The sequence below is a fragment of the Simochromis diagramma genome, unplaced genomic scaffold (genome assembly GCF_900408965.1).
Source record: "Simochromis diagramma unplaced genomic scaffold, fSimDia1.1 OVJJ01000123.1, whole genome shotgun sequence".
Taxonomy (NCBI): Eukaryota; Metazoa; Chordata; class Actinopteri; order Cichliformes; family Cichlidae; genus Simochromis; species Simochromis diagramma.
The window spans coordinates 1,466,696-1,481,043 of NW_024386778.1; the positions used below are offsets into that span (position 1 = coordinate 1,466,696).

General features: G+C 47.9%; 2 protein-coding genes across 13 annotated transcripts in view; one reads left to right on the forward strand and one right to left on the reverse strand.

Moving 5' to 3' along the window:
* Nucleotides 1-14,348, reverse strand: part of LOC120720571 — a 914,567-nt gene that overhangs the window by 765,098 nt on the left and 135,121 nt on the right. The gene's annotated exons all lie outside the window — the stretch shown is intronic.
* The window catches only part of auts2a (activator of transcription and developmental regulator AUTS2 a), a 327,329-nt gene that overhangs the window by 294,785 nt on the left and 18,196 nt on the right, over nucleotides 1-14,348 (forward strand). For 11 of the 12 annotated variants that reach the window (XM_040013088.1, XM_040013079.1, XM_040013071.1 and 8 more), the window contains one exon: nucleotides 13,125-13,689. In XM_040013088.1, the coding sequence (XP_039869022.1) occupies nucleotides 13,125-13,689 (565 nt within the window). Of the gene's footprint in view, nucleotides 1-971; nucleotides 5,999-13,124; nucleotides 13,690-14,348 lie in introns of those variants that run through there. The other variant, XM_040013101.1, reaches the window with a different exon arrangement.

Genomic DNA, 14,348 nt, shown 5'->3' on the forward strand with positions numbered 1-14,348 from the left:
CCCCCACACGTGCACACACATCCCACTTATCAAGACGCAGCCATTCCCAGCGTGCTGTTGGTGTGTTCAGGCCAATTATGCCTGTGTCAGTCTTTGGTCCCTGTGGCAGAGGTGACATTGCCAAAGAGGGAGAGAGAGAGCAGGCTGCCTTAATGAGGCCTCATGGTGCCTTAGAGGTGAATGTGCATATGAGTGTGTAAGCGCATGCGTGCATGCATAAAAGAAGGATTGCTGCATGGGATGATCTACCTTTTATCATGATCTACCATGTGTGTCTGACAGCCGTCTCCCTTCTCAAGGTTTTCACCCTGCAGCCATCAGGCCCTCTGCTTTGTGTTTTGGAAGTAACTGCGGCCCCGAGATGACACCGGAGCAAACCGATTTTGGTTCTTTTCAATTACTTGAGGCATTTTTTCCCCCCAGAAATATGCAGCCACGTTTCTAAAAAGGAGATGGGATTAACACAAGATTTTACTGTCCACTGTGAAATGATTAACTCCTGCAGTGTTGGTGTTGCTCTGAGCAGCGTGGAGGATTTAGTCTGTTTAAAAAGAGCAAAAACAACAGAAAGTCTGATAAAGTAGGAGGTGAATAACGACTCAAAGGGTCGTAGAACATTTTGAAAGGCCGGCCGTACTAAAAGTGTCTGTAATCGTGTCTCCTGTATCACATAAGTGACCACGGCTGTAATCTGTGTGCTCTCACTGCAGGAAGTCAGGATATAGAAGCTTAGAGTGAGATTATGGTGCCATCTTACTGCTGTGGTGTGTTTTTGTGTTTTTAAGTTCTTTCCTCTCCGATCCAGTCTCGTAAAACATACAGAGGGAGAAGTGAAAGTGTAAACACAGCTTGTGAAGACAGAAAGGCTAAGAGAGAGCACGAGCACAAAGACTCTGATCAGGTTTGATGGAAGCAAGGCTTTAATTGCTCCCACAAGAGAAGGGGTTTTACCCTTCTCACACACACACACACACACACTCGCTCTGATTCACATAAATATGCAGTACAGAAATAAAGCCCTGATGAGCCCCGGGGCAGATTAGAGAGGACTACAGAGCAGGATCCTGGTTTGTTAGTGACAGTCTGTAGATCCCTTTGCATGTGTTTATGCTCTGCACACACTGCACGCCTTTCATTTGTTTCAGCCCACATTTCATTTCTTATGCAGGCTACTGACTACGAAAGCCGGCGTGCTGTAAAGCCTTGATAATAATCCGTTGCAGACGGGGATGCGGACGGCCGAGCAAACATTTCTGCTAAGCCTCAGTTATACTTTACGCATCCGCGGCTGCGCGAGGGTCCGTGAGGGTGCAGGCGCACCTCTGCATGCCTGCCTATTGTTTTGTGACCGCGCAGACTCGACCAAGGAAAGTTTACATTACAGTGCACTAACTACACATGCGCGCCGCACTGTGGACTTACAGCTGATGCAAAAGAAGTATAACAGGATGACTCTGTGGCTGTTGGGTCTCCAACCATCCGTGAGTATAAACAAAGCTTTAGAATTTGCTTTTCTTGTCGGCCGCCTGTGGTGCAGGCGTAGTTGGTGCATGTCGACATCTGCACAAACCCTCGCACTTAACATCTAATAATAACATTATGTGGACTCGCAGACACAAAAATATACTTGAGACTTTACAGCAGGCTTCTGTGTTAAACGTACGCCATCGTAACCGCAGACCCCTCTGAAAACCTACATGGGAACTGACACTGTAACCTTTCACCTGCCTAGAAATGCAAAGATGTGTCGCATCAGTGTTGCAGCTGTCCTGTTCTACACAGCTGAGTCTTCCGATGTATTTCTGGCTCTTTTGTGTTTTTCAGTGGATGAGTGAGAGAATAATAACCTTTACTATAAGAATTAACAAAATAATGAGCCACACATCTCAACAAACGTCTGGATGGTTTTGGATGTAACGTGTGATTGCATCCAAAAACAGACCAACAAAAAGCAGGGAACCAGGAGGGAACAAAGTCCCAGGATTTTATTGTTTCTATCGTGGCCGGCTCCATATCTAAAGCACCGGGACACAACCACATCGTGACACGTGATGCAGGCCAGAAACGGCGTCGGCCATCGGCGTTGGTTACGTCTCCGCAGAGATTCATGTGCTGCACAGTGATGGCAGGTCAACATCTCCCCCTTGTGTTGGGTGCACTCTAAGCTGGGTGGATGGTGTGTGTGTGTGTGTGTAAAATCATGCTGCTATCCTGGAAATGAAATTTTAAGGCATGTGCATTTGATATAAAACAAGCATAACAAACTGCACATTGTTCCATTTTGAAACCCTCTCTTTGGTTCGTCCTCTCTGGCTTTTGGCCACTGTTCTTAGAAGCCTGCCCAAACCCATCAACGTCGGTTGGACCGTCACCATCTGTTACAGATTAAGCTGCTTCTGGAGGGAGCTATTTGATTTCAGGGCTCGAGCATCCTCTCCTTATTCCACGTGTCAGGTTTTACTGTAAACACTGTTGTACAAAAACCAAAATCCCAGAAGGGGGGCCTTTTAAGCCAAGAGCAAATGGGCCGCTGCGCCGGGTTGGGCTTCGTGTCTGGTTTAGCTCTTAGCGTGCTGAGACGGGGGCTCTGCTGGGCCATTTAGAGGCAAAGCTGGGACGCCATGTTTGGAAGCTTTTTCTCTAAACCCCGCATTCAGGCAGTGTGCCGTGTGGTGTTGTGATGTATGAATCCCCTGGCCTCGCCTGACACAAGCGAGCCTGTCTGAGCCCATGTCTTCGCTGAGTAGGAGGCCATGGACAGAGGCTGCATTGTTCCCCCAAAGTAACCCAAGCTGAGGGCAGCCGCTGCCCAGAGGGGGATATCAAGTTGTTCTCTCCCCACCAACAGCAAATCCCAGCTTAAGCTCCGGGGCTTGACGAGAAAGTAGAGAGGCAGCTGACTGTTTGGACGACGGCACAGTTCAAATAAACAGTTCAAATCCCAACCAGCCTCCCCTGTACTAACCCTCCCTCGCCAAGCGCTGCAGTCCAACAGCCATAGCTCATCACTCCGAAGCTCGCCAGCGGCTCTCGGCTAATTCGCGGTATTATTTTGAATAGTTTGTTGATGTTGCTGCACTGATTTTCTGGAGAAAAAGGATTCAGGAGAAAGTGAGAATTCAGGCCCGGCGTAAACGCGCTGCTTCCTTTTTATTTTCTGAGCAACTTGTACGTTTGCCACCACGCCAGCAGGCCGCACTGCACTCCCCAGCTACGTGAGGACAGGAGAGAAGGGGCAGCCATTAACAGCTTCGTTTCTGCCCCGGGTGCCCCGCTAAACTGACTGCAGTGAAACCTGAGCGAGGCGGTAATGAGACGGCACTTGACACACCCGCACATGCGCTCGCACAGACACATTAGCTGCTTGTGTAATGCCAGTGAAAATGTAAGAAAAGAGGCTGCGTGCAATCGATGCTTCACCAGAACGTTAGACATTTGATCCAAGTGTTCAAGCTGTTGCCTATCTGAGTTTTCCTTCTATAGCTTTAACGCACAGCTCGGGCTCTACTGGGTCCTTGCAAACAGCCTGACTGCGCAGTGTGGACATGTGTAAAACCAGTTGGCCCCGTCTGAAAGAGAGTGAAAGAGGCCCAGACTGATGACTCTCTGGGGACAGATTTCTCTTTCCAGCCTTCCATGCTTCTCTCCCCAGTGAAATCATGGCGGTGTCAGCGTGTCAGCTCGAGCTGTCACTCTGCGTACTGCTGCAAGCCAGCTCATACTCTACCTCCTGGCTACAGAGAGAAGGGGGGAGGGAGAAGAAAAGAGAAGGAAAAGGGCTTTTTCTGCACTTGACACAGCAGATGAGCTGAGTGTCAGCACCCCTTAGTGCAACTCCAGAGTCTTGAAAATAAGAAAGCGGGAGCCAAAGCTGTCCATCACCTCAGAGAGGCAGCTGCACAATTAGGAGTCACCCCTTCCCCAGGGGCTGCTTTAGTATAGTCCACTATGCTTGGCTGACAAACTGACAGGTCTTCATGGAGGACAGGCCAGCGCTGAGCAGCTCCAGCGCTCTAGCCGTGCATCTCAACCAGGCTGGCAGTGGACATGTCATGTGTGTGAGTGTGAGAGGGAGGAAGCTGTTTATGAGCCGGGTTTTTATCAGCATGTGACTGTAATTGAGATTTAAGCGCGTCTGTGTTTGAAGTTTATCCGCTCTGATTGTCTATTGTTCCTCTAAGCTGCCACGGTGACTGACAAGAAACACGTGTCGCGGTGCCAGCTGGCGTGCTGCGAGATGCTCGAGTTGTGCTGACACACGTCAGTATTCCCGTCCAGTTTTGTAGACTGAAATAATGTCAGCTCCTGGATAGAAAACAGTTTCATCCACATTTAACTTAAAAGATACAAATAAATCTGTTTGTGTGTCGATGTGTGTTTCACAGCAGGCCTTTGCTGAGGATTCATGTTTGTGCTGGAAATCAAACCCCTCCCTGAAAGCCCATGGCGTACAGCGTGGGGTGTAACTGCACATGGCGTCAGCACAGCACACAACTACTGTGATTGGCTTGTTCTCTACCGTCATTCCTCCTGTGCAGGAAATTCCTGGAGGGAGAATGCTGAAGCTGTGGGGAAGTGTGCATGAAATGGAAAAGATTCCCCCACAGAGGAATCTAAATCAGGCTTTAGTCCCACATAGCAAAGCCTGTATGGCTTGGCCTGCTATAGTTTCATAGCATCTGTATACTCACCTGCAGGAAATGTCCTCCCTGCTAATTTCATGCTGTTGACTGAAAAACAAGCCATCGGCTCCAAGACTGAAAACAATGTGTGTGTGGTTTGTGGTTATGCACCACACACACACCATAATGCAAAGAGTCATCCCGTTTTTTTCTCCATGGGAAAGCCTTAGCACAGCTCGAGGGGAAAGACGGCTTACATTTAACAACCTGCTACATGACAAAAACAAAAAATGCTCGAATATCAAGTTAGCAAATATTCTGCACTCCTGCAAAAGTCCTGTCGCAACAGCGAAGTGATAAAGCTAATGGCAAGCAATGTGATGTTTATCCAGCCTTGAACGTATTGTGTAAATCAAAATGCACCCAGCTTAAGTTTAACCGGTAAAGGAATCAGAGGCGTTTCATGGCTGGCTGAGAAAGCGAAGCACTGACATGCGATACGCCTCGGGGAATGACACTCATACAAAAAATGGCCACGTCACATTTCCTTACAGCGATACGAAGCCCTGTGAGAAATCCCAGCAGCTCGCTTGCATACACTGGACATGTCTGAGGTCAAACGGTCTGGTTGGCTCCACAGCTGCCTCGTCTCTCAGTGTAGATTTACACCAGTGTGACAGTGTGTGCACACTGACCAATTGCTGCGGACTGGATGGATCTGACACATTACACGCTACTGTTATTTCAAAGCCTCAGTGAGCCGGAGTACATGACAGCCAGGCCTGCAGAGGATCTGTCAACCGCCGGCAACAAGTGTCCCCCTGAGAGCTGCCCCGCACAGACCCCTGGCAGGAGATGTCTATCCCTTTGGCCAGCTTTCCACCCATCCCTTCTGCTGGTCACCTGTGCCAGCATGCCCGTCATCGAGTCCCTGACCCGGCTCTTCTCCCATTACGTTCCCTTCAGCCTGACCTCACACCCTCGGCGATATATAAAGATTTGCTCTCTAAAGGAGAGCTAGAAATGAGACACTGTCCCGCCACTGATCCCACTGCTGCATCCTCATATGCACATAAAGATGGTGATGGTGGAGAGGGTGAGGGCCAGTTTCAGGGGGAAGGTGACCTAACACTTTAGACCCAGAGAGCTTGTCTAAGACGGAAAGATTTTCCATGTTGTCGTTCTGAGCGCTGAGATCGAGACGCAGTTGAGAGCGTTACAGAAACAGCTGTAATCAGACCTGCTGTGGGTGGAAGAATATTTTCGCTGCAGCTCTCTGTTAGTAAATGTCTTCGTTATGACTCAGGAGAGAGGAGACGGAGCACATTGTGTCAACAAAGAGAGTTTCAGTGCAGTGCCGACGGATGCTAGCAAAGGTAGGAGACGGGACAGAGAGCCTCTCTGCTCCTTTCTGTCGCTCGTGTGTTTTCCTCCTCCCATTTGCCGCTTGTACGCTTGTCATGCTGTAAACATGTGTAAGTGCTTATTGGCTGTGGTCTGGCAGCTGATCTTCTATGGCTTTGCATCTGTCAGAAGAGCTCCGAACATTCATTGGCTTATGAAGCCCAATTACCCGAGATTGCTACCATTTCACAGAGGATCACAGTCACAGACGATCTTTCTCAGAAGAGGAGTCGAGGTTTTATGTCTCGGTTAACCACACGCGCCGTGCACCACGACCTCCCCGCGCATACGCACACACGCAGCCACACTATTTATATTTATATACGCACTTGGCTTCTCATCTCATGCTTTGGCTTCCCGTCTTGTAATACAAAATTCATAAACTAAATGAGACAGCCATGAAATATAGATGTTCAGAGAGGCGGCTTAACAACTCTCCCCCACCTCCCACTGCTTGTGGCCTTTTGCTCAATCACAGCTTGTTAAAGCAGCAGTTTGTGTTACTGTGAGGTGATATCAGCACGCTGTGGTATTCTCACTGAAAGATTACACATGTCACGCTCTCACAGCCAGAATAGTTGCCCCGCTCACCCCAAACCTCCCCCCAGCCACCAGCTTTATTTCTGTTTGGTTTCCCACTCCCCTTCGCCTGCCACCCCTGGGAGTCTAGGACTAATAAAACAGCTCCAGTCCAAGACCCTCCACAGGGCGAGATGTCCAAGCGTTGCAACCCGACACCCCTCGCAGCTCTGGCTTTAGAGAGCTGCTGACATGACGGAGAATCCTGGAGAGCCAGCAGGGGAGCATTCATCACTGTCGGCCCACAGAGCCCTAAACACCCATCTGGGGAATGTCCAATACGCATACATGTGCACAGTGAACCCCCCCTTGCTGAGAGGTGCCTCGAAACTCTGGAGACGCAAAGAGGCATCACTGAGTGTGATGTTACCGCTCTTAAAGCAGCTAATGCTGTTAAAGTCTTTAGAGCTGAAGCAGGGAGGGATAAGGAGCTAATAGACGGGAGATTCTCTGGAGGCTTTAGCTGTGAGATCAGGGGCAACACTTGCCCAGCTAAGGTTACTGCAGCTGGGTTTCAGCTTCTCTGGAACTAATATCGTGAGGCCAAAGTCTCGAGTCTTCTGACCAACATCGTATTTAGAAATACTTGGTTAGAATAATGGAAATACCCACTTCCACCCAGTAAAACTCCACCAGACACTCACATAAAGCCTCTGCAGGGGTGACGGTTGATTGATGGGGATAATCCTGTGCACAGCTCAAGTCGCTGGACTGGTCGTCAGCTGTCTGGATCATCTTTATTTGTTCTACATTTGTATAATTTGCAAATCTGGAAGATAATTTGCATAATTTGCAACGTTTGTCTTCCTTGGAATAGCTCCGTACACGATCTGTGCGTGGTGTGTGCGTTCTCCAGCACTCAAGAGCACTACAGAGCAGGACTGAAACATGAGCGATCCCTCACATGTCTTTTGCTAATATATCCTCCATGCTGTTACGTTGGGAAAAGATGGACTTTGCTGCTAATGCGAAGCAAGTTTTGTATTAATTGAAGGGCTGGATTGCAGTGAGCCCGGACGTCATAAAGCTGCAGAGGCATGAAAAGAAAGGAGCCCTTTGCTGTGGACTGAGTGTGCGAGCTCTGGCAGAAACTGGTGGCCTGCTGTTTATTGTTCTCTTCTGTGTGGGAGGGAGATCTGTTAAAGATGTCTGCCATTAATGCGACTGCAGGCTTCATTAAGAACAAATAAACAGAAACCGGTCCCTCACCGAGGAGCTCTTTGGGGAACATATGCTGTCTAAAGCACTCCCGAGGTCAGAGCGCTGTCAACACTTGCTGCTCAATTACAATCTAATTTTGTTGTTAAACAAAATATGGAGAAAGGAGAGGAGCAAGTGTCAGGGAGTAAATGGTCCCATGCTAAGACCTGAGGATGAAAAACACGGGAATGGGAATGTTTTCAGTTGTCTGGAAGCCCAGCTCTGCACAGGGAGAGATCCAGATTATAATTAATGTTTACTGAGGCATGCCAATGAGCGGCAGAGTTTTCAGCGAGGGCCACAAATTCTTGTTCGTGGCTGTGTGCGCACTTTAATTGATTGAAGTTGAGCAAACGGCCTCTCTGTGTTTGTTTATGTGAGGCAGGATGATGCTTTCAGACAACGCTGCGTGAAGGACGAGCACAGCCTCTCAGCAGTGCTTTGAATCTAGCATCAGCAGCTCTATAGCAAATGAACCAGTTTCTTCTGATTGCCTGATGCAGAGCACGAGTGTCTCCGCTGCAGTGCGCTAACTCTGCTGATTTTTGCACAACAAGAGTGTTGAAGCGGTGACAGTGGAGCATCAGAGGACTCTCTGGGGGTTCATAGTTTTTTTTTAATGCTTTGCTTTTGCAGCCTATCGATGCACCGCAGTGCTAAAGCCCACGCGCTACATTTGTCTCACCATATCCAGCGAGGTCCAGCCTACATCTTCTGGACTGGCAGTCAGAATGATTTCATTAAACATTAGTTACACAATAATATGTCGTTAAATGATTTAACGATACTTACAGTGTTGGTTGGTTGATCCACACTGTTTCCCTTAAATTTGCCACAGATATTAACGATCTAATAATTTTTCTAATAATCTTCTCTCTGATTTGATATTTTAGGCTTTTGGCACTTCAACATTAGATAGATTAACATAAAGAATATTTATGGTGTCGGGTGGATTACAGTGATTTCGGATGATTGTTTATGAAAGCTGTCAAAAACATTTCAGTCCCATCACTCTCAGTTTTTCTTTATTTTAGTGCTACTTAAAAATATTCATCATACCAGCTCAATGTCAGCATGTAGGTGTGGTGACATTAGCCTTTAGCTGCCACTCTAACGCTGCCACTTCATCACGGTTCCTCCGTTTGTGGAAAGTGGCTCTCTCAGCGGTTCACTGGACTCCTAAAGTTTAGAAATGGCTTTGTAACATTTTCTAGACTGACTGTTTCTTATTTGTTGCTGAGCTTATTTAAATCATAGCCCGATGTGTTGCTTTTAGTGCTCTTTTAGCCTGCTTCATATTGTCAGGTTCTATTTAAGTGCTTTCTTGGGTGAACAGGCCGGGCTTTGGCTGGTGAAATTGAGCTCAGCTGTCCAAAAAACGTGGTTAATCGCTGATAATTGATGTGGGAGCAGTTACTTTTTCAAGTGGGACTAGATGGGTTTGGATAGCTTCCCCCCCCTAATAAATTAAACCATCATTTAAAAACATTATTATATATTTACCTGGGTTATCTTTGTCTAGTGTTAAATTTTTTAATGATCTGAAACATCAACAGTATGTGCCTGTCTTCCTTTCCGACAGAAGACCTCTGTACAGGACAAACTCACAGTCACTGCCAGAGGTTACCTGCTGTTGCATCATCTGCTGTCGTGTTAGTATCTAATGTGCAGCAGCGTGTCCCTGCAGACCCCCCCTCTGCTGTTAGCACCTGTTTCCTAGATGTTCTCAACATGTGCCGTGATGATTGAGATGTTGTTTATTGCAACTTGTGCTGTCCTTAGTCAGAAATCAACCAAAGCAGGGATTTCTACAGCTAGAAAAATTTAATTACAGTTTCTATGACATTTCTTAAACTTTTTTTTACATTATCTATAAAACTGCACTATTTTATTTGTAGATGACAATTTTTCAAAGTGAGTTTTAAGAATTTTGTTAATAAGTAATTGTGTAGATTATACTTCTTATTGCATTCTTGTCGCACACAAGACCATCAAAGCTGTCGTCCTCTGCTAGCATAGCACAGCAGGTTCAGGTCTCTCTGAATTTCACCTCTGCTCTCTACATAACTGTACACACAGCGGTCACGGCTCAGCTGCCAGTCCCGTGGCTCCTGCTATGTGTCAGGTTGTTGGTTTTGTGTGATTGGAGCCCTGAGATCCCTGGCAGGTTGAAATCCCATAAACGAGTATGAGGGTTTCGAATGTATCTAGCGGCTATTTTGAGGAGGGTGAGACGGAAGAGGTGACGGCAACGAACAGAAGCCTGGGATGTCACGCAGGTCTCTACAGACATCGCTTTGTCAGGATGCCTCCCGACCTGGGTGTAGCTGTCACTCGCACATGAAAGAGACGGATCTGCTTTGGCTGGAGTTGGGCAGTAATGTCTTTTTCAGAAGGACAGGTGCTGACCTGCCAGTTGCACTTTTAAACCGCGATGTTGTTGCCACTTGTTGTTAATCACTTCCATGTGCCAGGCTGTATTCAGCAACGACATTGAAATATAATATGCTAAATTAATCCCCTTGTGTGCTGCAGTAATGACCTGACACTATATTAAACTACCTGATGTTGTGCAGCTCACTTTGTCAGGCCTGCTGTCGCTCCCTCTGTGGATCAGTGCGCTGCAGTAGATCGGTTTCTCTCTCTGCACCAAACCAAACACCTTCCTGCAGGACTGTGACCCAAACAATACAGCGCTCTATTAAGCAACGTGATATTAGGGTTGCATTAAAACTGTACGGCAGAACATTTACAGCCGAGGTAGATGAAAAGCAGAGCAGTACAACTGAACTTCTGCTTCTAATAACACCTAAAAGGGCCACAGGCTCCTGATCCATGCTCATCATGTTGTCTCTTGTATCTTAATGTTAATACAGTTTATTCATTTCACCCAAATCACAGCTGTAATCTAATCGTTGCGAGGCAGCATGTCAGTTTAACCAGGTAGGTGGATAGAAATCAGACGTGGTGCTGTGCAGCTAATGCTCTGTGAACAATAGAAGCTGGCTCTTCCCTGGATAGTGACTTATCCCTCTAAGTCTCTCATTGCGACTCCTGACAGCTGCACCTAATGAATGGCTTTCCTCCACACACACACAGACACACACAGCCCTTCGATGCCCCTCCAGCCTTTGGCTCGCCTGCTAAGCAACGCACTCGCAGGCTTCAGTTTTTTACTTGCGCCTACAAGTGCAACATGCTGCTTAAAAAACTGCAATAGTGAGAAAACAGCAGGGCTCTACATTTTCAGAGCCCCAAGTGGGAATTGCACTTATTTGTTTCCAGGGATGAAGAAGACTGACAAATGAACCCTCGCGGGAGGGAAGCTGGCATATTCTCTTCTTCCTGCCTCACACGGCCCTAGAGTATTCATTATGACCAGAATAGACACCTTCTTTTTAGCGTGTTAGCACATTCTCAAAACAAGCCTTGGACCGCAGGGACCCAGAGGTGCAACAGGAGCCTTGAGAATTGGGAATTTCTTCTCTCCCTGTCTGCTGTGGTGAAGCTGTTTGCCAGCAGCAGTCTCTCTTGACTGGTAATAGCATCAGTAAGTGGAGAAGATTGACATAGATTAGGGTGATGGATATAAGCGCTGCTGGGTTTTCTTCATTGATGCACATGAGGGTAGATCGGAGATGTGTTTATGTGGAAGCGGCACACAGGAGTGGTTGGCTAGCTTTAAAGAGACGCTCGTCTATTTTGCAACATTTTTCTCTTTCTGGACTGCGTTAAAGAGACAGAGACCATTCAACACAAACACATGGCAGGCTTGCAAAGTGTCCTTTTGTCTCCTGACAGGCTGGCAGATGTCCCGGGAAGCTCTTCCGTGTAGAGCGGGAGTCAGTAGCCGTTATTTTGATCTCGCACCAGAATTGACCTCCCCTGACCTTATCTGTAATATTACGTGCACCTGGGGCTGCTAATACCTCGCTTAGCATTTCAATGCTGAACGTTAGAGCTCTGTTAGCTCAGCCTGCTCCCATTGGAGTGTCTCAGGGGGGTAGTGTCAGGGAGATGGAAGCCACCAGTGACAGGCGGCTGCTCTGCAGTGCGGGTTGCTGCCTCAGCCCAGGGGAACTGGTTCCCATCTACACCTCTTTGGCAGGTAAAGGATTTAGCTGCTTCACCAAGGGGGAGGAGGAGCCCTTGCCCCAGCTCTAAACCCCCCTGAGGCCCAGAGAGAGCTAATTACAGTTTATGTATGCACTGTCATCTCCCATGAGCCTCTCTGCCTCTGGAGGAGTCAAGCTGGTGGCTGATGTCTGAGCACTTTGTTCTGTAGGAGGAGGTCCCTGCAGAGAAATACCCCGGACAGAGCTTATTATCCTTTTTTTTTTAAGTTCAGCATTGCACAGCGCTTAGTCATTCTTTAGATGCAGTCATTTTGGACTAATGGAGTCCAAACAGGCCGTTTAAATGACACGTAATTGCTGTTGCTTAGCAATTACATGTCAGATGGCTATCACACTACATGCAAAGCTGAATTCATTCCCTGAAATGTTTTTACCCCACACAGTGCTCTTTTTATGCATATCATCAGTTGAGCTAGTTTGCATGTGGTAAAGAACATGCATCAGTGTTTCCAGAGAAGATTAGCACAACTGCACGTACTATTTGAATAAGCTAATTTTTCAACTGTAGAAGCGATGAAAAGGTGAAAGGCAGCAGAAACCTGATAAACGGCAAAAACTATGCACACACATCTGCACGCTGTCGCTATTATTCAGCTCCAGTTTGCCTCTGGTATGGAACAGATCTCAGTTTGTGCAAGGTGCATGGAAAAGTGCCTCATTAAAAATGTAATGTGGCCTACAAGTGAAAGCACAGAAAACGAGAATGCTCTTAAAATGAAGGTCTTGAGTACAATGCACTACTGGTTCATTCTGAACAAGCAGAACACTTTTTGGTTCGTGTCGTTCCCCTCGGGGACGGTGCTAAAGGCTGCAGTGGTGTTTGTGCTGGCAGAGCCTAAGGAAGGTGTGTCAGTATGAGGAGGAAGAAGGAAAAACTGTGTCTGTTTGTGGAGCTGTCAGCTGATAAGCTCACACACCAAACATGACAGAGGAGATGTCACTAACAAGGACAGGAGCTGCTCACACTCACAGCTCACTCACTGTAGTGTCTGCAGTAGGGGGCTGTGGCTCTGCAGGTACAGCAGGTTGTGTGTTGTTTGGAAGCTTCGGTCTTTGGTTCCTCGGGTCCACGTCAAGATATCGTTGCATGTTAAAATGACATCATCGATACATTCATTGTGGCACGTCACGGTTAATCTGCGCCTTTTATCTGTTTTTAACACTTGTTTTTGTTTTTGTGCAGTTCCAGATTTTGGCATCGATGTGCTCTCCACCAATGGCAGCCAGGAGCCTCACGGCCCAGGCCTCCTCAAGGTGTCAGGCCTAGAACGCAGTCAAGAGAGGAGCCAGGAGAGTTGCAGAGACACCCAGCTGCCTGTACCCAGCACCCCCAATCCACCTTTGTCCCCCCCAACCCTCCCCGTGTCACTGCCCCAGCCCCAGCCATCCATCCCCCAGACCCCGTCCCCTCTTCGAACCCAGCCAAACGGGCCCACTCAGCCTTTAAACCACCTGCCCCCACGCTCAGAGGCTCTTCCCAGGCCTCAGTCACCCGCAGCCCTGCCTCTTGCCCAGGGCCAAGAGCCCTCACCAACCCCCCCTCCCCGGCACCAGCACCAGCCTGAAGTGCTATCCCACCCGAGGCCTCCACCTACACCTAGCCTTCACCCACACCCACCATCTCCCGCCCTTCCAAACCACCACTCTCACCAGCAGCACCCCATCCAGTCAGGGTCTCACCGGCCCCCATCGCGCTGCCACCCCCGACCCCTTTCTGCCTACAACAGCCTCAGCCTCAACGGCCACAGGTAAGCTACTGTCAGACAGCCTCGAAGTGCATGGGAAAAAAAGCTCCACACACCCACAGCTCTCATGTTCTCACATGCTCTAATGCAGAAAATTCATGCAGAGCTGTTCAGGCAACACTTCCATATTCACACACACTTGAAAATTCAAGAATATCTCTTGAGCTGGAAGTGCATATACGGCCCGATCAGTATGTAAATTGCCATCAGGAAGTCCCCCAGCCAAATTGTAGCGCTGATTATTAACAGCGGAATAAAAGGGCCACACTGCACCCTGAGTGCTGGGCTTTTTTTTTTAATCCACCCACACATCTGAGCTCGGACTCCCAATAGTTTGGTGTAACCTTGAATCACCATATTGTTCATGTTTCGTGGATTTAAGGCTGTTTTGGATGAAAACAGAAGGAAAAGTGGCTCAGGAGAAATTTTCCTCATTTAAAAGGATCTTCTGTGTATTCAAATATGTAGTTTATTTCATTGAAAACAATAGCAGCTAAGCGTATTCTATCGTATCAGTTGAGAAGCACCGAACCCTGTGAGCCTCTCCATTAATGTTAGACCTTGAGATAGCTCCTTCAGAAGCCACTCGGTCCCAACAACAGCTCTGCCTAGCAGGCTCTCAGGACTTGGCTTTCTCTGCCTGACTCTGCGCCAGCTCTGCC